Genomic DNA, 25,429 nt, shown 5'->3' on the forward strand with positions numbered 1-25,429 from the left:
TAAAGCTAATGTCTAAAAATGGAATAAGTCCTCATTTGGCAACATCTTCTAGTTGAAAGAATCTTTCAAAAGGGAGCTTGATGATATTCAATGAGAAAATCAAATCCAAGGGTAGTACCCTAATATTATGGACAAAGAAGTGGAACTCCTTTCTAAACTACATGATATTATCCCTAAAGAGGAGTATTGGAAACAAATATCCAGAGCCATTTGGCTCAAGAATGATGATCAAAATACCAAATTTTTTCATATGACTACTCTCAAGCATAGAGCTTCTAATATAATAAAGAGGATCTCCATCAATAATCAATGGATTGATAAGTAGGAGGACATGTGTTTTGAAGCTATTCGATACTTCTCTGACCTTTTTCTAATGATGGTCCTCTTGACTTAGAGGCACATAAAGAGATCCTTAATGAGATCCTAGCTAGTATCTTTCAGGACATGAGAAATGAGTTGTCTAGAATCCCCTCTGTTGATGAGGTTAGGAAAGTAGTTTTTTCATTTGATTGAAATAAAGTTCTAGGTCTCCTCCTGAAGCTATTTGATACTTCTCTAACCTTTTGCTGATGATGGTCCTCTTGACTTGGAGGCACATGAAGAGATCCTTAATGATATCATAGCTAGTATCTTTCAGGACATGAGAAATGAGTTGTCTAGAATCCCCTCTATTGATGAGGTTAGGAAAGCAGATTTTTCCTTTGAGTGAAATAAAGTTCACGGTCCAGACGGGTTTCCTATGTTCTTTTTCCATATTTTCTAGACTATTGTAGGGGAGGATGTTATTAATGATACTCATGAATTCCTTGGGTCTTAGTCCCTCCTTAAAGAGCTCAATGCTAATTTCATTGTGTTGATTCCTAAGAAGTTAGATGCCTACTACTTTTAGGAATTTAGACCAATCAGTCTTTGCAATTCTATCTATAATATTTTTTCCAAAACTTTGGTTCTTAGATTTAAGAAGTTTCTTCCTCTTCTATTTTCGAAGAAACAAAAAAGTTTTGTGTCGGGGTGACAAATCTTGGATTCCATTGTTCCGGTTCACAAAAATATCCATTCCTTCTCTGTTAATAAAAAACCTGGTTTTTTTCTAAAGTTGGATTTGCTAAAGGCCTATGATAGGGTTAACTAGAGACTTGTGATCAGGTTGCTTCATTCCTTTGGTTTTGGTGACCTCTTTATTCATCTAATTAATCAATGCCTTTCGACTCCAAAATTTTTGGTCCTAATCAATGGCTCAACTCCAAAAATTTTGGTCCTGATCAATGGCTCTCCATCTAGTTTTTTTTGGCTTCTAGAGGGCTTAGACAAAGGGATCCCATTTCACCATTTTTGTTCATCATTATGGGAGAAGCTCTCAGCAAGATAATTCATAGAGAATCTTGAATTGGGAGGCTCAAAGGTGTTAGACCTTCTTCAGAATCCCAAATTTTCTTGCACCAATAGTTTGTTGATGATACTTTGCTGATGGGGGAAAGCTCGGTTTCAAAGGCTAAATCTTTGAAGTAGCTTCTTTCTCTTTATGAAAAAGGTTTTGGTCAAAGGATTAGTCTCCCCAAAAGATATATCTTTTTCTTAAATACCCCCAATCAAAGACATATAGAGATTGATTAAAATTTGGGGTGTAAGTTGGCTTCCCTTTCGGATACTCATTTGGGGCTCCCTCTCTGCTCGGGTGTTACTTTGGATATTTTTTGATCTAATATAATTTATTGCTTCCAGAACAAACTTTTTGGTTGGAAGGGCTCTCTGCTGAGCCAAGCTAGTAAGCTCCAATTGATTAAAGATTCTTTCCAAAATCTCCTAGTTTATGCTATGAGTCTTTTTAAAATCCCAGCAAAATCTGCTGACCTGATGGAGAAAATCCAATAGAATTTTTTGTGGATAGGTAAAAAATCCAAAAATTGCCTTCATCTTGTAGCCTGGGATCAAGTTTTCCTTCCGAAGAAGCCTGATGGTTTTTCCCTCAGACATATCCATGATTTCAATGTTGCTCTGTTGGCCAAACAGTTGTGGAGATCACTTAAGGAGTTTAATAAATAGACTTCAATCATGCACAACAAGTACCTTCATCTTGTTAGCTCTCCTCAAGATTTTCTGGAAGGCCATTATCTTCCTCATGATGCTTCGAGCCTTTGGACAAAAATTCTTTATACTAGATCCTTAATTATTAAAGGATCAAAATGGTGCCTTGGTAATGGTCAAAAAATTCAGCTTTGGGAAGACTGGTGGGTTGGTGATGGTCCTTTAAGGGACTACATTTGGGTGGCTCATGTTATGGAGATGTGTAAAGAGCAGGTTGGCCTCTGGATTTTTGATTATATTTGGAATGGCAGGTGGATCGAAACTTCTAGATTGGATCCATTGCTCCTCCCTCTCCAGAAGTGCCTCTTGAATATTTGCATTCCTTACTTCCTTGCCAAGGATTCCCTAGTTTGGGTGAGCTCTTCTTCTGAAGGTTTTTCTATCTCACATGCTTTTGCTTTTCTATCTAGATCCTTTGCTCCATCCCTATCCTAGTCTTGTCTCTGGAATAAATTATTAATCCCTGGAGTTAACATTTTTTTTGGCTCTTTGTTCAAAATAAAGTGCTCTCTATTTATAAATTGTCTAGAATCTTTAAAAAGGGAGCTTGATGATATTCAATGAGAAAATCAAATCCAAGGGTAGTACCCTAATATTATGGACAAAGAAGTGGAACTCCTTTCTAAACTACATGATATTATCCCTAAAGAGGAGTATTGGAAACAAATATCCAGAGCCATTTGGCTCAATAGTGATGATCAAAATACCAAATTTTTCCATATGACTACTCTCAAGCATAGAGCTTCTAATATAATAAAGAGGATCTCCATCAATAATCAATGGATTGATAAGCAGGAGGACATTTGTTCTGAAGCTATTCGATACTTCTGTGACCTTTTGCTAATGATGGTCCTCTTGACTTGGAGGCACATAAAGAGATCCTTAATGAGATCCTAGCTAGTATCTTTCAGGACATGAGAAATGAGTTGTCTAGAATCCCCTCTGTTGATGAGGTTAGGAAAGTAGTTTTTTCATTTGAGTGAAATAAAGTTCCGGGTCTCCTCCTGAAGCTATTCGATACTTCTCTAACCTTTTGCTGATGATGGTCCTCTTGACTTGGAGGCACACGAAGAGATCCTTAATGAGGTCATAGCTAGTATCTTTCAGGACATGAGAAATGAGTTGTCTAGAATCCCCTCTGTTGATGAGGTTAGGAAAGCAGATTTTTCCTTTGAGTGAAATAAAGTTCCGGGTCCAGATGGGTTTCCTATGTTCTTTTTCCATATTTTCTAGACTATTGTAGGGGAGGATGTTATTAATGATACTCATGAATTCCTTGGGTCTTAGTCTCTCCTTAGAGAGCTCAATGCTAATTTCATTGTGTTGATTCCTAAGAAGTCAGATGCCTACTACTTTCAGGAATTTAGACCAATCAGTCTTTGCAATTCTATCTATAAGATTTTTTCCAAAATTTTGGTTCTTAGATTTAAGAAGTTTCTTCCTCTTCTATTTTCAAAGAAACAAAAAATTTTTGTGTCGGGGTGACAAATCTTGGATTCCATTGTTCCGATTCACAAAAATATCCATTCTCTCTCTGTTAATAAAAAACCTGGTTTTTTTCTAAAGTTGGATTTGCTAAAGGCCTATGATAGGGTTAACTAGACACTCGTGATCAGGTTGCTTCATTCCTTTGGTTTTGGTGACCTCTTTATTCGTCTAATTAATCATTGCCTTTCAACTCCAAAATTTTTGGTCCTAATCAATGGCTCTCCATCTAGTTTTTTTTTGGCTTCTAGAGGGCTTAGACAAAGGGATCCCATTTCGCCATTTTTGTTCATCATTATGGGAGAAGCTCTCAGCAAAATCATTCATAGAGAATCCTGAATTGGGAGGCTCAAAGGTGTTAGACCTTCTTCAGAATCCCAAATTTTCTCGCACCAATAGTTTGTTGATGATACTTTGCTAATGGGGGAAAGCTTGGTTTCAAAGGCTAAATCTTTGAAGTAGCTTCTTTCTCTTTATGAAAAAGGTTTTGGTCAAAGGATTAGTCTCCCCAAAAGATATATCTTTTTCTTGAATACCCCCAATCAAAGACATATAAAGATTGATGAAACTTTGGGCTCCCTCTCTGCTCAGGTGCTACTTTGGATATTTTTTGATCTAATATAATTTATCGCTTCCAGAACAAACTTTTTGGTTGGAAGGGCTCTCTATTGAGCCAAGCTGGTAAGCTCCAACTGTTTAAAGATTCTTTCCAAAATCTCCTAGTTTATGCTATGAGTCTTTTTAAAATCCCAGCAAAATCTGCTGTCCCGATGGAGAAAATCCAATAGAATTTTTTGTGGATAGGTAAAAAATCCAAAAATTGCCTTCATCTTGTAGCCTGGGATCAAGTTTTCCTTCCGAAGAAGCCTGGTGGTTGTTCCATCAGACATATCCATGATTTCAATGTTGCCCTGTTGGCCAAATAGTTGTGGAGATCACTTAAGGAGTTTAATAAATAGACTTCAATCATGCACAACAAGTACCTTCATCTTGTTAGCTCTCCTCAAGATTTTTTGGAAGGCCATTATCTTCCCCATGATGCTTTGAGCCTTTGGACAAAAATTCTTTATACTAGATCCTTAATTATTAAAGGATCAAAATGGTGCCTTGGTAATGGTCAAAAAATTTGGCTTTGGGAAGATTGGTGGGTTGGTGATAGTCCTTTAAGGGACTACATTTGGGCGGCTCATGTTATGGAGATGTGTAAAGAGTAGGTTGGCCTCTAGATTTTTTATTATATTTGGAAAGGCAGGGGGATCAAAACTTCTAGATTGGATCCATTGCTCCTCCCTCTCCAGAAGTGCCTCTTGAATATTCACATTCCTTACTTCCTTGCCGAGGATTCCCTAGTTTGGGTGAGCTCTTCTTCTGAAGGTTTTTCTATCTCACATGCTTTTGCTTTTCTATCTAGATCCTTTGCTCCATCCCTATCCTAGTCCTGTCTCTAGAATAAATTATTAATCCCTGGAGTTAACATTTTTTTCTAGCTCTTTGTTCAAAATAAAGTGCTCTCTATTTATAAATTGTCTAGAAGAGGGATGTCTTTGCCTAACTGATGTTTTCTTTTCAAGGAATCTTCTGAAGATGTTGCACATTTGTAATTGTGTTGTTCCTTTTTCTAGGAGATTTGGACTCACATCTTTGATCTTTGGGGTGTCAGTTGGTGTTTCCCCTATAGTTTGTTGGATTGATGGTCCCAATGGTCCTTCCTCTTAGATAACCAATCTCTTATGGTTTTATGGAATTGTATGCTCCCACATGTTGCCTCAGGCATTTGGAAGGAAAGGAATAAGCATATTTTTAGAGACAAATAATCTCCTACCTTTCTGGTACCTTGTCGTATTCAACCATTATTATGGAGAATTTCATTTCTTCCTGTCCTTCCCATAAGCTTGATCGTGCTATTTAAACTTCCAAGATAGATTAGAATATAATAAATAGATGACACATTGATTTGGATATATCAAGACCAACTACAAAATCAAAGAACATTGGACCCAACATTTCTTAGATTGCTCCTCCCAAAGGATGGATCAAAATTAATGGTGATGGGGCAGCCAAAGGAAATCCTGGGTCGGCAGGTTGTGGGAGAGTTTCTTGTGATCACAATGGTAGGCTTGTCTCAATAGTGGCACTACCATTGGACATAGACAAATCATTATGCTAAGGAAAATATTGAATACATTAGGCTTAAATTGGCTCTTCGAAGAGGGTTCAAGAAGGTCTAGCTGGAAAGTGATTCTCTAAACATAATAAATTGTTTGATTAAAAAGGCAACCCCTAGCTGGAGGATTATTCATATAATGCAGGAATGCTTTGAAATGATTTCCAAACTTGAATAAATTCAAATTTTGCTCATTTTTTAGGGAGGGCAATATGCTTGCACACCACGTGGAAAATCTTGGTGTCACTAGGGATGATGAAAAATGGTGGTGGGAAGGGGAATCCTTTCCATTTCATTTATGTGAACTGGCACTAAAGGACATTGAATATCTCTCTCCGATAGAGCATTAATTATGACAACTTTTCACATTTGTAAATCCATTCCTAGAAAGAAGTGGAGGCGACCTTCCAAACTATTCCCATGGGCCTAGTTTTTTATCACCTGGTTGAAGCCTGGCTTTAGTGTAATTGCTAAAATTTGTAGAGGTAACAATTATATGGGTGGAGAGAAGAACATAATGGAACCGTTGTCATGTGACATATGGGAGAGAAATAAAGAGCTTTGGATAGAAGTTGTGGTTGGTAATATGGAACCATATGTAAGAAGACTCCATGACCAAAATCACAAGCTCAAAGAAATGTTTGTTAAAGACTAGAACAATGTGGTGCTAAGTGTGTATGGTGTTGTTTTTAGGATAGATGAATCCTTCATAGCTGATATTACAGGGCTAAGTATGGAAGGGAAAAAATTCTACAAAGAAAGGTAAAACTCGAAAGAAGCCCTATCAATTTTCTATGACAAAAAGAGAAAGAGAAGCAGAGTCGGGAAGAACCCAAATGGAGGCCACAACCGAAAGGATCTTCTAAAGCTTTGGGTGGATATGGCAGAGTTCTATTAGGATTCCCAAAGATACTGAGAGGGGGGGTGAATCAATATCTAATCGGTTAATAAATTTACTTGACTTAAAACATGAAAAGCATATTAAAACTGTGTACTGGTAAACAAGAAATAATGTAGTAAACAAGAATAAATACAACCACATGAGAAGCACACCATAACACGGTATTTTAATGAGCAAACCTGGTGTGGGAAAAACCTCAGTGGGATTTGTGACCCATAATATTCGCTTATTGGCCAATAAGGGAATATTACTCTTACAATAGGGGCCTACACATGCAGGAAGGCCAAGTTCCTAGAGCTCACTGCTCAATTACAAAAGAACTCACACTAACTTACAAAAATGGATTATATTAATCCAATGTCTTGTACTGCTTCAGATTAGCATTTGCTATGCCAGATCTAGTACCACTTTAAGCTCTGCTACATACATAAACCCTTAACCTATAATTCACATAGTAGGTTTGCTTATCTCGCATCCTATCACACATATTTGCTATTACAAAATGATCTCATACATATATGAGTCATATTACAACTCACCATGTTGGGTTACAATGATTTTACAATTAATTACAAAATACATTATAAACAAAATTCTTGTTGGCCAGGGTACCAGTATCCTTCCTTTCACTACTGGTGTTCTGTGTGCTGATGTAGAGTTTGTTGTTGTCGATATCATATGATTGCAAGGTTGCCATCAATGACAAGACCTTCAATCACCAACAATTTCTCATTGGACTGTGCATTTGCCAACAATCTCCTCCTTTGGCATTGATGGCAACACTCATGAGAAAAATCAAAAGTGTCCAAAATGATATCCAAAAATAGTCTGAAAAAAATGTCTTTCCAAAATTGTATGCTCAAAACTGTATGCTCCCCTTGAGTAGATGAAGTCCCTTCCTTCTGACCATTTTTCTCATCCCACTACTCCGCCTTTGACATCAATGACAAAGGTTGTCATTCGATCTCCGTGGAGTCCTGCCTGGATTCTTGTAACCAGTGGGTTACAATCTAAAATATATCTGTCAAAACTAAATTTATGCCATTGCTGAATGTTTTGTAGTCTTTTATTGCCTCTTGTGTTCCCTACACTGTACCAATGAGTATGTGCATTTTCTCTTCCGGTGTCTTCTGTCCGGGAACCAGAGCCTTAGATATTTGTTTTCTCAAAGAAATAAGATACTCTAGTATTGGACTAAGTCTGCATTTTAAGTCCTTTGCCTTATCCTTTATTCCCTATTTGTCTTTCTCCAATTTCTTGATTTTCTCTTCCTTCTCTGCAATTTTCTTTTCTAATTCCAAAAATGAATCTGATGTTCCAATCAAATTGTCAGTAGTATTATTTATCTTCTCTTGAGCTTTGTTGATCTCTTTGTCAAGATCCTCTGTTAAGACATTTGTTTTGCAAGTATCCCTGTACAGTTTCTTGAAGTCATAGATTATTTATCCAAGTTCCAGTAAAAGGGTATCCATTTCTTCCTTGTTTTTCTTTATAATATCCTCAAATAATTTCTCTTTCTATTTTATCATTCTCTCCTTAAATGTATCCTCATTTATTTGACCAACAGCTACTAGGTTGTCTATGATAAACCTAGACAATGTGTCTAGTTGACCTAAAGAATCTTTATTCTCAACATTGCACTTTGGTGCTATCAATTTAAGAAATGGTATAGTATCATCTTTATTATTGAATCTAATAAGACCTCAGTTACATTTGTAGGTCTGAATTCTATCATAGTTGTACCAGATGTTTGTCCAATAGTATTTACAATAGCCATGCTACTGGTTGTAGTTATTTCCTTGCTTTGTTTGACCTTTGGTAGGTCTGTCTGTATTTGCATTTTCACAAACAAAGGTTTAGGATTTTTAGATTGGTAGGGTGGCACTGTCTCTGTCTGTACTTGTGGTTCAACTTATACCAGTTTGGGTTTCTCCAATTGTGTCTCAGACGGTTTCTCTAAGCTTTCAGTTGCCTGTTCCTGAGTTTGCGCCTCTAAACTTTCCTTAGCCGGTTCTTCATATGGTTTGTCTGTTATATCTACCAGTTTCTCAGTGGTATCCTTTGCCGATTGCTCTGCCTATGTAGGTTTTTCTGTGTTTAACTCAACCTCTGTAGCCGATGACTTAGTGGTCACATATTTCTCCTTATCCTCAATGGTCTCTCTGTCAACCACAACATTGACTTTTTGAGTATCTACATTTACAGTATACAAAATTTCTGATTCAGGGTTTGTATCTTCTACTGGAGTCTCCATACTCTCAGTGGCTAGTTGATTTGCAGTAGTGTCTACCGGTGGAGTATCTGAAGGGGGTGGGGGCATATTGTCAGTTATTTTTAAACTTGGTGGTCCACCTACCTTGCCTTTACCCTTGTCTCTGTCCTTTTGATATACTTTGATAGTTTTAGGTCTGATTAATTCTTCCTCTTTTTCTTTCTCCACAAAGAAAATATCCCATCCATCAGCAGTTTCCTCAGAAACTGCAGTTACTCTGCCAGCTATTAATGCTACATACTGATGAGTAGTAGAGAATACTGTCCAGTTAGCTTCATTGATTAATTTGTCTATTTCGTCAGGTGAGTTAACTGGATGCACTACCAATAATTTTTCAATCTTAATCTTTTTATCTAGTTCAACAATATATAATCTTCTAGCTTCTAATCTCCTATACAAGTCATTTGGAATTTCATCCACAATTTGCATCAAAAATTTCTTGTATATAGCTAAGTGTAGAATTACAGTATTCTCTATGCTTTCCTTATCATCAGCTGATAGTGTATTGTACATTTTACTGATATTCTTCAACTTACAATCCTCTGTAATTTCACTAAGAAGTTTGTCAATGGGGGCAATAGTTTGTTTCACCTTCTTCTTAGGAGTCATCTTCTTTGTCGGAGGCCTTACTGCCTATTTCTTCTATCTTGTCCTTTTTGGTGTAGGAGAAGGTGCCGGTGAAGGTTTTCTTTTCCTCTCAACTCTCTTGAATACAGCAAGTATGTCACTTTCTGAAGAATTTCCAACCGGTGAAAGGTGAGTTTCTTGTTGAAGTTCTTCCAACTCACTTTTAGTTATACCAGTTTGTTTTAGCACATCTTCCTTGATTTCCTTTGCTTGCCGGTTTCCTTTTCTAACAATTGTTTCTACCTTCTTAACTCTTTTCCTTGATTGTATAGTGCTCTCAGTTGTTTCTGCACTACCAAATACTTTCTCTTCCGGTTCCTTAGGAGCTTCAAGGAGGCCTTTTGCATAAGTTTCTATGATGTTATCATCTATCTCATAGCCCATTTTAGTTACCCAGATGGTTCTCGGGATAACTGCCTCCATCCAAATTTCATCTTTCTTGATTACAAAACAGATTTCCTTTTGATACTTATCCACAATAGCTTGTGATAGTCTTAATCTGGTCTTCATTCGAGCCTTAAATGCTTGAAAATTCTCATTTATGTTTTTCTCCCTGTTCTCTTCCATATTGTTCAATAGTTCTGATAGTTGTTTTCCTACCGGTATATCAAATCCAAAATTTCTAGCACCAATACTGGGCACTTGTTTGGTTATGTATAGCATCAGACAAACAAGTAGTTTCCAAATCTGAATGTCCCTTTCTTGTCTCTTTTGATCTTACCCAAATTTTCAATCAACTCATCTTTGAGCCATTCACATATGTCTATTCTTGCATTATCATTTACCATATCATAGGCACTCTTAATACATAGGCTAGAAACTGAGTTTAACCTATTTGCATGTGTAGCCTTATAACCTAAGATCATACTGATAAATCTGATATTTGTATCCTTCACATCGTTTACCCTTAGAGATCTCTTATCAAATGTTCCACCGGTTAGGTTTGTCACTAAGTCATTTGAGACCTTCTTAGTTTTGTAAGGTCTGTTGCCAGTGGAGGGTAACCCTGTTACAGCTTTTACTGCTTCTTTTGTGATTTTATGAATAGAGTCTAACTAGAAAAATTCACCATGTACTCTACTTAACACAATCCTTATGATATCCTTGGGAAAATCTGGCATACTAAGAATTTCAGTGAAACCTAGGGTTTCTACTATCTTATGTTTAGGTTTGACATTTCCGGATTCATCACAAATTGCAGTCTCTTACATATTTTAATTTCATCATCACCTAGTTCATCAATATGACAATTTATATACATTCTAGGGTCTTCAACATATACTACTCCTTTAGGGATTTGAGAGAATGCACCTATGCTATCATCTTTCTTAGCAATTTCGGAAACTAGCTGAAAAACGGGTCTAGGTCACTTAACAACTTCAACAACAGTAGGGTTTGCAATAAATTCAGGAGTGGATCAAGATGCCATAGCTATAAATACCTCAATCTGCCTTAAGGATGAATGATTTGATGGATTTCTTCACTTCTTTGCTTGGAGTACCTTCACTCGGGAATTTTCACACTCTCAAAGATTTGAATGCTCGATGAATGAAAAAGGAGCCAAAACACTTTCTTTATAATGTTATTTTTGCCAACTACCACATTTAATGCTTGCTGGGTAAGTCACAACTTAAGTCATCTGCCGGTATAGAAGTAATTTCAACTTCTCACCATCAACTGAGGGAATAATAGCATGTTTTTCATTTTGTTGCTAAACCCCCAAAAGAATTTTCTTCAGTTAGATGAAGAGTCTCCTATCAGTGGAGTGTTACTCTATTCTGCTGGTGGAGGAGTAATCAAATCAACATTCTGATCCATTGTTTTGAGAATTCTTGCTTTACCTCTTCAACTTTTTCTTTATCTTTCAAACTAGGACCTTTGTTATTTGTCGGTAATGCCTTACTTCTACAAAATTTAGCAATATGTCGAATCTTGTTATAGGCATAACAAGTCACATTGTTCTTCTGAATAGCTTTCCCATATCCTATGTCAGTATGTGTTCTGCATTGATTAGATAAGTGCCCAAATCTTCCACAAACATAACATCTTACACTCATTCTACAATTTTCTAAATTATGACCAGCTTTGTTGCATTTAGAACATTGACCGATGGGTGTATTAGTGTTTTGATAATTTCTAGATCTACACTGATTTTCTCTATGACCATACTTGTTATAGTTAAAGCATTTGCCATTAAACTTGTAAGCAGTAGGTTGTCTTACCAATTTTCTATGATCATGATTGTTTGCAGTACCAGAGCTTTAACCAACTTCAAAGCCAAGGCCATTTGTATCACCATTAGGTTTCTAATTTTTCGGCATGTCACCAAGTTCTTCTGAACTTTTCTTGAATTTTTCCTTGTGATGATTTGCAACAGTTAGTTCACTCTCCAAGATTCCTTTCTATCTTATGAGTTCAGTTCTGTCATTTTGTGTGTGCATTAGATCTGTCTTCAACATATCATTTTCATGACTGAGTCTTGTGTTTTCATTTCCAGCATCATTTAGTCTTCTAACCAAGTCCTCTTCATTCTTCTTTCTATTTTCAATTTCTTTACAAAATCTCATAGTCATATCTTGCATCTCATTCTGTGTTGTACTAATCTCTTGTCTTAGCTTGTTTACCAGATCATTAAGAGTTTCCTTTTCATGGTTCTCATTCTGCATCTTTTCACAAAGTTCTCTTCTCTTATTTCTTGCAATGGTAAGATTTTATTGAAGTGTTTGAATGATATCCCGAGTAGGCCTTTAGATCATCTTCAAGTTTGATATTTTTAACCTTTTCTGCATCATATTCTGAAAGAGGTGTTTTCAATTGTTCTCTCAAGTTTTCCATCTCTACCGGTGATAAGATCTTCCTCAAGCTGTTAGGTTTCTGAAAATAGAGGACCAGGCTTTGATACCAATTGTTAGGATTCCCAAATATACTGAGAGGCGGGGGTGAATCAGTATCTAACCGGTTAATAAATTTACTTGACTTAAAACATGAAAAGCATATTAAAACAATGTACTGGTAAACAAGAAATAATGTAGTAAACAAGAATAACAACAACCACATGAGAAGAACACCATAGCACAGTATTTTAACAAGGAAACCTAGTGTGGGAAAAACCTCGGTGGGATTTGTGACCCATAATATTCACTTACTGGCCAATAAGGGAATATTACTCTTACAATAGGGGCCTGCAGATGCAGGAAGGCCAAGTGCCTAGAGCTCACTGCTCAATTACAAAAGAAGTCATACTGACTTACAAAAATGGATTATATTAATCCAATGTCTTGTACTACTTATGATTAGCATCTGCTATGCCAGATCCAGTACTGGTTTAAGCTCTGCTATATACATAAACCCTTAACCTATAATTTGCATAGTAGGTTTGCTTATCTTGCATCCTATCACACATATTTCCTATTACAAAATGATCTCATACATATATGAGTCATATTACAGCTCGCCATGTCGACTTACAATGATTTTACAATTAATTACAAAATACATTATAAACAAAATTCTTGTTCGCCAGGGTGTCAGTATCCTTCCTTTCATTGTCAGTGTTCTGTGTGCCACTGTAGAGTTTTCTGTTGCCGGTATCATATGATTGCAAGGTTGCCATCAATGAAAATACCTTCAATCACCTACAATTTCTCATTGGAGTGTGCATTTGCCAATAGGTTCATTATGAGGTACATAACCCTAGATGGCTGTTTTCTAGTATTTTTACTTATCATTTCAATATTCTGAATCATACCATTTTATTTACCGTCATCTCTTGAGTATACCATTCACAAGCATTTTGAGAATGAGGAAAATCTAGTTTTGCATGAGGGGTTAATCCTCCTAATTATGAAGTATGCTAAGGCTCATGAGGTTAATCCCTCCCCTATTTTTAGAAACCCCAAACTCTTAGTCGACTAGGATGTGTATAATGTTTCAGATATTGATTTTGGTGAGGAGGAGGGCAGGATGGTCATGGACTGGGATGACATCTATGTGTCAGATGACTCTCAATAGAAGTCCTCAAAGGATGAGGGCCCCCTACAATATCCCACGCTCAAAAATACTAGTAGCAGGAAAAGAAAAAACCCACCTAGATGGGTAGCAAAAAAGTTGAAAACCCCTCTTTCTTAACCCCAAAATTTGGGCCTGCAAAATCTAAAAAAGCAAAAAACTGGGAAAAGAGGGAGACTTAGGATAAAGGGGAGGAAGAAATTAAACTTGACATTCCCCTTATTGTGGACCCCAAGGAGCTTAAAAGTGACGAAATGGATGTTGACAGGCTACTAGGTAATTCATTTTCTAATTAGGAGAAATGTTTCCGCTAGGGTTTTGACAAAATTAATTTTCTGAAAAAAGGTATCAAGGACATTATAGACTCTTTCACTAAGAATCCAACACTTGATAAAACTGACAAATTCCTGAATCTATATGAAAAAATTACGGAAGATATCAAGGTTATGAAAACAGAGCATGAGGCTAGGATTGACAAGATGGAGAATGATATACAAGATTCAAAGGGAAAACTCAAGGGTTTGGTGGAGATTAGTAAAGAGGCAATGTTTAATAGTGTTGAATGACTCAAAAAGAGTTAACGAGAAAATTGCCATTCAGAAAGCTCAATCGGCTAGATCCAATCTATCCTCAGATGTCAATGTCGACAAAAAGAACTAGGATATGTAGATCTCTATGGGGCCCTCTACCAGGACTAGAGCAAAAACCAAGAAAGAGGCAGTTCGAGATTTATCATGGAAGAGCTTTAGAAGATCAACAACAAGATGATCCAGAAGAATGTTGAGCTCATGAAAGCTCTCAAATAGTTGTTTTTGGCTTGTGTTTTATGCTATCGTTTTGTTTTCTGTTTGCTAGACTTTGCAGGGTGTTTCCCCTATTCCTATTGTTGTTTAGCGGTTGTTTACACTTTGGTTTAACTTTGTTTATGTTTTGATGGATTTGGGTTTTGGGTCCCTGTAGAACCCACTTATCATAATAAAAAAGACTCATTAAACATTATACCTTTGAATATCATGTTTAAGAATGGGCAAAGATCAATTGTAGATTTTGATGAATAATGAAAAATTAACTTGAACCAATTGACATGTGAATCACTATATCATCCTAACAAATTTCTTTATAATACTGTTTAATATGACTCAGAGTATAATATAACACTCATTAAACATCATACCCTCGAATAACATGTTTAAGAATAGGCAAAGATCAAATTTAGATTTTGACTAGTAATCAAAAAATAAATTGAACAAAATGGCATGTGAATAGCTATATCTTCCTAGCAAATTTCTTTATAATACTCTTTAATATGACTTAGAGTATAATATAACACTCATTAGACATCATACCCTTGAATAAAATGTTTAAGAATAGCCAAAGATCAAATGTAAATTTCGACTAATAATAAAAAATTAAATTGAATGAACTAACATGTGAATAGCTATATCATCCTAACAAATTTCTTCATAATATTCTTTAATGAATATAATATAACACTCATTAAACATCATATTTTTTAATAGCATGTCTAAGAATAACCAAAGAGCAATATAGATTTTGACCAATAATAAAAAATTAAATTTAACTAAGTGACATATGAATAGCTATATCTTTATGGAGAACGTCACATTCTATGATCATCACCGCAAGAATAGGCACATCTTTATGGAGAACGTCACATTATGTAATCATCACCCCAAAAATAGCCACATCACCCACATCACTCTAAGAATAACGATAGATCAATAGTAGATTTTGAACTAAATGACATATGAATAGCTATATATTTATGGAGAATGTCACATTATGTAATCATCACTCCAAGAATAACCACATCCTTATGAAAAACGTCACATTATGTAATCATCACCCAAGAATAGCCACATCACCCTAAGAATAACGATAGATCAATAGTAGATTTTCATAATGTGAAAGATGAATTTTAAAATTATTCACTCGTTCAAACGGCTCGTGCGCTGACTAGCAGGAGTTTTCTAATTTACTTAGCACGCGAAACATCCGCTTCCCCAAAGATCAATATATTTCCTTATTCACTCGTTCAAACGGCTCGTGCGATTGTTAGCACGACTAAATTCTGAGATTTGGACACTAATATATAGGGCGTGGCGTGAGGCTCAATACAGCATAGCGAACTAGCTAGTGGATATTTTCATCATGTCGTTTCAGAGCTTATTTGTAGGCAGAGATGAAGCTCCAATCACCTTTGCTGTTGCAATTGTAGTGATGTTGTTGATTTTCTACATGTTTAGTAGGCAGAGAAGAAGATTGCCCCCAGGTCCATTTCCCTGGCCTATCGTGGGAAATCTCCTGCAGATGGGAGAGCTCATCCACCGTAGCTTTTATGACATTTCTAAGAAATATGGACCAATTGCATCCCTGAAAATGGGTTCTGTTACTGTAATTGTGATTTCTTCTCCTGAGATGGCGAAAGAAGTTTTGAAAACTAATGATCTAATCTTTGCGGGCCGACCTGCAACTGCTGCAGCAAAGTACTTATTCTATGACTTCAAGGACGTGGGATTCACTCCATACGGGCCTTATTGGAGACAGATGAAGAAACTCTTCATGGTGGAATTGTTGAATGCCAAAAGAATCGAGTCCATGAGATCAATGCGAGAGGAAGCGGTGTCTCTGGCCGTCCGATCAGTGTGGGAGAAGAGCCGCCATGGAACAGTTGCCGTCAATCTTAGCCAGATAATCGCATCCCTTGTAAGTTCGCAAATACTGAGAATCCTTTATGGCACCACATCTGAGGATCAGGGTTTGGATAGCAATGGCGAGAAAATTAAGGAATTGTTATTAGAGGCCTCAATGGCTGTGGGAGTATTCAACATTGGAGACTTTATTCCCTGGCTTGACTGGCTCGATTTGCAAGGTGTCAAGCGACGAATGAAGACTGTAAACAAGTCTTTCGACGAAATGATGACAAAAATAATAGAACAGCACAGACAGAGGAGAAGCTCAAACTTGGGGAATCAGCAGCAGCAGCCCAATTCAAAGGATGTCATTGATGCTCTGTTGGATATGCAGGCCGCCGATTCCGTCACTATCACAGATGATCACATTAAGGCCATTGTATTTGTAAGTATAGTGCTTCAGAGTGTAGTTCTTTAAATTAATTAGAAACATTTATTTAATTATTAAGAAGAATAAATAGATGTTTTGAGATTGATATCTCTACATATCGTTTAGATAGGTGTATTTAAGATATGTATGTTAGTAGTAACATATATAGTGTTAATTTATTTATTTAAGATAAAAGATAGGAATTTTTGTTAACACGCGCATGTCATTGTAGAGTGAATCCATTGTAAATGTTCTTAATATTTAACGTTTTACAGAATGTTTTTGCGGGTGGAATGGAAACGACGTCCACTACAATGGAGTGGACGATGAGCTCGTTGATCCAAAATCCTCATGTGCTGAAGAAATTGCAAGCGGAAGTTGAAGCCATAGTAGGCAAAGAGAGGGTCGTACAAGAAAGTGAACTCAAAGGTATGGAATATCTTGTGTGTGTGGTGAATGAGACAGTAAGATTATATCCGGCGGTGCCGTTGCTAATCCCACATGAGTCAACAGAAGATTGCACTATTGATGGGTACTTCATTCCTAAGAAGAGCAGGGCTTTTGTCAACAGTTGGGCTTTGGGAAGAGATCCCAAAGTGTGGAAGGATCCATTGGAATTCAAGCCTGAAAGGTTTATGGGTAGAGATATTGATTTTATTAAAGGGAAGGAGTATTTTGATGTGGTTCCCTTCGGTGCAGGAAGGAGGGCATGCCCCGGGATTAGCATGTCCTTTTCCATGATGACTTTTACCATAGCTCAACTAGTGCATTGCTTTGATTGGAGAGTCGAGGGGGAATTAGATATGAGTGAATGCAATGGAGCCTCCTTACCTAGAAAACATGATATTCTCGCCATTCCATCATTGAGGTTGCATACCTGCCCATGATTTACTATATCTTCACCTGCTATGTGGAAAATATTTACTAGTTAGTATAGATAGCACTTCAATCTGTGCCTATTTGGTCACTTCTTATATATTGCAATAAGGATTCATTTGTAATATAAGTTATGTAGGTAAAAGGGGCAACTAGCATGTGTAGCAACCCATAGTATTAATGAGCACTTATATGTAATACAAGTAATCTTGACAAAGAAATAAAGTATTTGCATTACTATTAATAATATATCCTACATTTGTCAATATTTTCAAGGTGTAATGCTTTCAATGCAGTGTTGTTGTTCTTGGGACAATGGTTCAAACCCCATTCAGGTGGGGATGAGGTCCACAATTTGTGACCTCACTAATTCATCGCTTTAGAGAAAAAAAATTTACCAATTAAAAGAATAAATATTTAATATATCCTAAATTTTCAACAATAAAATTTACATTATATCCATTGTTAATTGTACACCATGGGTCAAGTCACTTATCATTGCTAGCATCATTTATTTAAAATAATCTATTGTCATAACTCAAATTTTAAGGCAAACATAAGATACACAAATATGCGTAAAGTAATGTCATATACAAACAATATAGTGCATCCATATACATTGGAATCACACTAAATATTAGTCATCCGACCATCTTTCTCATTAACGATGAATTTTTTTGAGAAGTTTTTTAATCCTTTCTATCATATTGTAGTGAAATCCTTTCGATGTTACCCTAAACTAGTCATAGGTGGACAAGCTTAAATAGTTTGGGCGTTGTAATTTATATTTAAATTTAAATAAAATTGATTTAAAATTAAAAAATCTTTTGTGCATATATAAGGATGATGTAGCAAGGTTGAATCTTGGTATACAACCCTTTTGAGTAATCAATAACTATTTGCATGAAGAAGATAGGGACCATCATATGTTACGTATTATTTATAATCATAATGGTTTTAATAGTATAACCAAACCTTACTACATTATATTTAAGGTCCATTTTTATTGGAGTGTCCTTTGTGCAATAAAAATCCTATAAGTGCCCTGTTCTTATTTAAAATTTGACTTATGACATTACACCAACATTTCCCTATTATAACTCATCACCAATAATTTATTTTGATAATAATATCTCTTACTCACCATCCTAGATTAAATTAATGAGTATGTAGTTTGACTTGGATTATTTTGAGAGCCCTAAATTTGAGCCTAAATATTTTAAAAATCAAAATTAAAATTTTATCTTAATGAATTTTCTCATTTGTCATGGTGCAACAATGATGTCCAGGTTTATGTGGTTTCATGTTCTACACGATTCAGTTTAACAAGATACATCATTTATTTTAAGATGATGTAAGCATCATCTTAGAATCATTAGCATAATAATTAAATAATGATCTTGCTTCAATAAAGTAAGAATACTTTTTTCTATCTCTTAAGCATTAAACATTTTCAAATTTGTTGAATTAGTGTACTTAAAAGTTTGATTGAGGAGAAAATTAAGTACCAATTCCCAAGTTCTCTAATAATGCCCATAAACACCAAACCATTTTGAACAAAACTATTGTATGTATCAATATAATAATTCACCAACAAAGTGGACATGCACAACTTCTCTGGGTCATGCACAAGATTGAAAATCATTGAGTCCTAGATGTAAATACCAATTGTGTTTCTAAAAAGGAAAAATTTAATTTGTTGTGTGAAATTGAAAATCATATGGCATATTTTATGGCTAAACAAGGTCATAATAAAAAAATTCATACATAATAGCCTTAGTTTATATGTTGTGCTAGATAATTAACAATAAGATAAAAAATATTTTGGCAAATTCAAAGATGTTTGGAGAAATATTCAAGTAGAACCCCAAGGCACATTATTATTTGAGAAAATAATAGTTGAAGTGGAAAATCTTTTAATTTTTCTAATGTTTCATTACTTTTGTACTTTTGATAAATTGTTTTTTAACTAATATATGTGATAAAGAAAAAAAAAACCAAATCAAATCAACATATTGTGAGTGTAAATTTAGAAATCCACAAATCACCTATACGATTCTTTCCTATATAAATATTTATTATTTAAAGATTTACCTTTAATTATATGTCAAACTTTGTGATTTTCCAATGAATAGTATATTAAAAAGACTTTATTCTTTAATGAATAATATTTTGGTTACTCCAACTAATTGTTCAAAAATTCCTATAAGATAGACAATTCTTAATACATAGATCTTTGAGTCATTGGTCAATGAAGGAGATAAAATCATAAGATTGAAATCTCATGTACTTCTTGTTCTGCTAGACCATGGTGGGTGTACCTATAAAATGTCTTTTAGATCTACAACAAATTATAAACACACATTTTTCTAATGAGATGGTTCTCAATAAAATGAAACCAAGGAAAGTATACATTCACCTCAATTTGAATCCATTCTTGGTTATTTAAGCATCATTCTATGTTGGCATTGTGTTGTCATTGATAACAACTGGTATAGGATGGCAACTAGAATGGGAGATTGATAAGAAGTGTTGTCATTCATGCATACTGGAAGTGGTTCCATTGATGTCAACTAGCATAGAAGGTCACCGGTATGTTTTTGGATGTTTGGATGTGGATCAGCAGGACTCCCACCGGATAAAGATGCAGTCACCAGATGATGAGAAGACTCACCGAGAGTGTGCCCAACCAGATCATTTGTGTATGTTTGAAGATATGCTTGCTCAAACAGGGAAGCCATATTGGTGCAATGTTGGATGCAGATGACAAGGATCCAGTCCCATCGGTAAGTGGAGCTTATCTCCCATTATGCATGGAATCCATCTTACTCCTCCGAGATAAGACAAAAGAGTAGATGGAAGCTAGGTTGAAGGCTCTCATCGAATGAACCGATGGAACACTAAGTTGCCTTAGGTGCATGAAATAAGAGATGTGCACCCGATCAACAAGGGTAGACATTATTATGTGAGAACGTAATAGTTGAAATGGCAAATCTTTTGAATTTTCTAATGTTTCATTACTTTGTAATTTTAATAAATTATTTGATAACTAATATGTGTGATAAAAGAAAAAATTACCCAAATCAAATTAACATATTGTTAGTGTAAATTTAGTAATCCCAAGTTTGTGGAATTCAGCGTTTTAATATGGAAATTCTTCACGTTACAAGAGTAATCACATTTGAGTCAAAAATACATTTCTAGTTACGTGACTAATAGCGGCTATCGAGCATAGTTATGCAAAATCAATGGCATGTGAAAAGTACAAGAGTTTTTGTTTCTCCATTGATGTCAGACGCATTAACCACATTGGAGATGATATCTACAGTTTTGTTTATTATTTGCACATATTGGAAAAGGCGTCGCTGCTACATTTATTATATGAAGACTTCTATAATTTTTGAAAGCTATCTTATTTTATATTACTTAACAGCAAGGATTATACATAAATGTCTGCACAACGTGGGAATATAAAGTAGCAGATTGGTAATTTCAAAGATAAAATTTGAAATCATGGGGTGACCAAATCGTGGAGGGCGTGAAAATTGATGAACAAAGAAAAATCAGTGGCACGTGAAAAGCTGCGATTCCTATTTATTAGTTTGCAGCGAGTGATTAATAATGATCTACACAAGGTGGGTCAAAGGTTAATAAATGGAAAAGTTAGTTTGCAGGGTCAAAGGTTAATAATTGGAAAAGTTAGTCTTTTCTGTTCTATAAAAGTCTCTGTTCTACAAATGGATGACATAAACAAAATGGAAATGTGTAGTTTGATGAGAAGTGTATAGATGTAAAGAAAGTTATCATGTTTGATTCAAAATTGATTGGAAATCATATGAATACAAGCTAGCAAGCAGTCATATGAATACATATGGGGAATATTAATCTAAATATTTTTTTGAGGGAACCATAATCAAGAGAAATGCCAAATAAATAACTTCACTTCAAATGTATTTTCGGAACTGAATTTCCTTGAGATCTTACAAGGTCCAAACTTTCTCTTCTGCAACTTGTTATATGTTCCAACTGTTGCTCTTTGATATTTGTCCTCGATGACAAAAAGGAATCTGCGTCTTAATCAAAAATACTGACATGATTCGTTGGACAGGTTTATTCTTTCCTGGTTTAGTTTGGCACCTGGTGAGTTGTTGTCACACACTTGGATATATTCACTTTCAAATACAAAGTGTATCTCAATAGTCTTGTTGCCTGAGTATCATACCTTGAGATGTTTTATACTCTAATTTTTATAAAGGCAAGTTTGTTGATATAAGCATGTGGTTATATTTTATTGTGAAAGTCTTTCTCATGGGCCAAATTGGTGACACGGATACATTGAATAAAGTTGACTTGGCATTTAAAATGAATGAAAACTTTGGTTAATATGGTGGTTAATGCTTTTACGGACTAGCGGCATATTCTTAGAATATGTTGTTCACTTATGCAACCGACATAAATCAAAAGCTTTTGGAGCATCTCTTTGTTTCGTTTGTTTGAACAAAGTTTATTTTTTGGATGAAGTCCGTTACTAACCCTAGCCGCCATGAGAAATGTAGCCGTTGCAGCAAAGGAGCATGAGTTAGTTTCGTTTGTCAGGAAGGATGATGCAAGGGTGGACTAAACAATGAGCTTAATGTTTTTCTGGTCAGTGTTTCTCTTTCAGTTATCAATGAGGTTGTGTATTACAGGTAATATTTTTGTTCAACTGCACATAAAGAATCTGGTATTTCGAATCTAGGGTTTCAGCCATGAGAAATGGAAATAATGAAAAGGGTTTAGTTTTTTTTAAAAAAAAAAAACTAAAACTACATTTCTAAAGCATATAACTTCTATCTTGTTTTTCAAATTTGGGAAATTCAAGAATTTTACGTTATTTACTTCACTTTTGAAAAGGTCAAAACAAAGACAATAATATTGTCTTTCAGATTTTTCTATTGTGCAGTTAAGTGGTTATTTTCAGTTTGTAAAACAAATCCTAGTGAGGGTTTGGTAACCCTATACAAGGGTTATTCTTGAAGACAGTTTTTGAGAACAGTTTAAAAAGAACATATTGAAATACGTAGTTTTTTTTTGAGTGTGAAAGAGGAAGAAAACAGAGAGGATTGAAAAAGAAAACAGAGTGTTATGTGTAAAATAAAACACAATAGAACAAAATATTATAAGACATTTTGATTGTTGAGGGTTCTAGATTATTACTCTGTTTTGTTGCAGAGTACATGTGGCTATAGTGGTTGGAATTATCTTTGTTGTTCAGAGATTGAGTTTTCTCTCTGATAGTGTTTAATCTTTAAAGAATGTTATCATTCTCTGTCTGCTATATAGAGACATGAAGAATATTGTTGCAAAATTATTTTAGTGAGAACCATTTGCACAGATTGATATATTATACTTGCTCCAATCATTGATAGTTTTGTGACTGCAGAACTTAGTGCAATCATAAAGCAACCAGTGATTGTAGCTTGAGTTGGATTTTTTGTATATTGGATAAGACAGAGGGGTTGGTGCTCCTTGAGGCTTTATGGCTTCTAAATTTTGTGTACTGAGTTGGTGCTCTTTGAAATAATATAAGGAATCTTTTACCGAGTGGTTTTTCTACCCTAGGAGGGTTTTCCACTCATGAAAATTATGGTGTTATGTGCCCAATCTTGTCTCAGTTTGTCTTACTAGTCAATGCTTTGATACTTCATGTCTTTTGCTCTTTTTACTTCATACTTAGCTCTGTTTGAATTTATGTGATGTAATCTTTGCAATACACTTTTAGCTGTTTTATGTTTTGTAAAAGAATCCAAAACATCTTGTTTTTCTGAAAAACATAAATCAAGATTTTTCATCTCTCCTTATTTTGAATGATCTGTTTTACTTGCTTCGATAACAGTGTTGTTTTAAGATGTTAAGTCTCATTTGTTCAGATTTACAACTCACATTTTCACTGTCATTCATCTGTGCTTATTGTTAAACAAGGTTGTCAAGTTTTAAGGAGTTCTTATCAGAATTGTTACACTCTGATTCCCCCACCCCTCCCTCTCAAAGTGTCTCCACTTCCAACAAGTGGTATCAGAGCATTGGGTCCCTCATATAGGTCTGTCCTAGGGATTGTTCCTAGTCTTTTGGAAGTTTTTTTTATGGCTCATTCTCAAGAAGGTGCTTCTCTATCAAGAGCTCCCCTCTTTGATGGCACAGATTATGTGTTTTGGAAGATTAGGATGGAAACATACTTGATCTCTGTTGATGTAAATGTGTGGAACATTGTTACCACAAAATATGTTGTTCCTACTTCTATTCCTTCAAATCCTGATGCTAAAACTCAATATGAGTTAAATGCTAGAGCTCAACATTCTCTCTTGTGTGGTCTCACCAAGGATGTGTTTGTTAAAGTTATGCATTGTGCATCTGCTCATGAAATATGGAGTAAGCTTGAAACTATTTATCAAGGTGATGCAAAGGTCAAAGAATCTAAAATTCTCACACTCAAGAATTAGTTTGAGTCATTGAGAATGAAAGAAGATGAGACTATTGCAAATTATTTTCTTAGAATTGATGAAGTTGTGAATTCAAGAAGGGGTCTTGGTGAAAATGTTGATGAAAAAGATGTTGTCAAAAAGGTTATTAGAACTTTACTACCTAAATTTGAAACTAAGGTGTCAACTCTAGAAGAAAAGAAAAGTTTTTCTACAATGTCTCTTGACAACCTTCAAAGCATACTCACAGCCTATGAAATGAGGATAGGTAGTAATCCTTCTAATTCTAAAGAAACTGCTTTTAAAGTAGAAAAGAAGGAGGAACCAGATAGTGAGTCTGAACTTTTAGATGCTATAGAATCCCTGCTAGTTAGAAAGTTAAAAAAAATATAAGGGAAAATTACCCTTCAAATGCTTTAATTGCGGCAAAGCTAGACACTTTGCTGCTCAATGTCCCCTGAGTGATCAAAACCGTGAAGAGGAAAAACTAGAAAAAGTTTTCAAAAAGAAAAAATGGAACTCTAAAAAGAAATTCAATCCTTTTCAGAAAAACAAGAGTCTTTTTATAAAAGAAGATTCTGAAAATGATTCAGATGATTCACCTTGTGAAGTTGATGAAACTTTGTTTATGGCTGAAATAGAAACTTCCTCAAAGAAAGATATAATTAACATGTTAGAAGATAAATCTGATCGCTTAGATCAAGGTGAAATTGATCTTGAAGGAGAGTTGCTTTGTGCTCTCAAAGAAATCAAAAGACTAAAGAAGCTTGTAGCTTCTCATCAAAGCGAAAATCAGATTTTGCAAATTGAATTAAAAGATTCAAAGCAAACAGTAGAAGATCTAAAAGTCTTACTTGCTGATAGTGAGTTGAAATTTAACACTTTGGAACAACAAACTAATTCTTTGCATAAACAAATTGAGAAGTATGAAAGTACCTTGCATTTGAATGAAATCATAAGCAAACAAAAACAATGCAAGAATATGACAGGTGTAGGTTTTGAGAGTGTTGAATCATCAAAACAAATTACTAAACCTACAAACAGAAACCAATTTCAGGCTTACAACAAAATGACACCTTTTAGGTTTGGGTTCTTTCATGGTTACTATTTTTTACTGCAACAAGTTTGGCCATAAGGTTAACACTTGCAGATTTTTGCAACATAGAACTCCTATGTTTGGACACAATCAAGCCTATGGCTTTCTAAACACTGTGAAGTGCATTAAGTGTAACACCTTTGGACATACTTCTTCTCAATGCAAATCAAAGGCAAACATTCATATGATGTGGAAACCAAAGTTTGTCCCTAGTACTGAACAGTCTATGATAGTGCAAATTGCATTCCTTTCAAGTAAGAAGTCATTGTGGGTGTTGGACAGTGGCTGTTCACACCATATGACAGGAGACAGAAATAAATTTATTCATTTTGAAGACTTTGATGGAGGTTCTGTAAGATTTGGTGATAATTCA

The 25,429-nt window shown here is 35.2% G+C and overlaps 1 protein-coding gene across 1 annotated transcript in view; it reads left to right on the plus strand.

The window, feature by feature from the left end:
• LOC131859084 (cytochrome P450 750A1-like) overlaps positions 1–17,513 on the plus strand; it is a 37,268-nt gene extending 19,755 nt beyond the window's left edge. The window contains exons 2-3 of the mRNA XM_059212612.1: positions 15,727–16,641; positions 16,902–17,513. Of these exons, the coding sequence (XP_059068595.1) occupies positions 15,727–16,641; positions 16,902–17,513 (1,527 nt within the window). The remainder of the gene's footprint in view (positions 1–15,726; positions 16,642–16,901) is intronic.
• Positions 17,514–25,429: the final 7,916 nt, after the last annotated feature.

Source organism: Cryptomeria japonica, chromosome 10 (genome assembly GCF_030272615.1).
Source record: "Cryptomeria japonica chromosome 10, Sugi_1.0, whole genome shotgun sequence".
In the NCBI taxonomy this organism is placed as follows: Eukaryota; Viridiplantae; Streptophyta; class Pinopsida; order Cupressales; family Cupressaceae; genus Cryptomeria; species Cryptomeria japonica.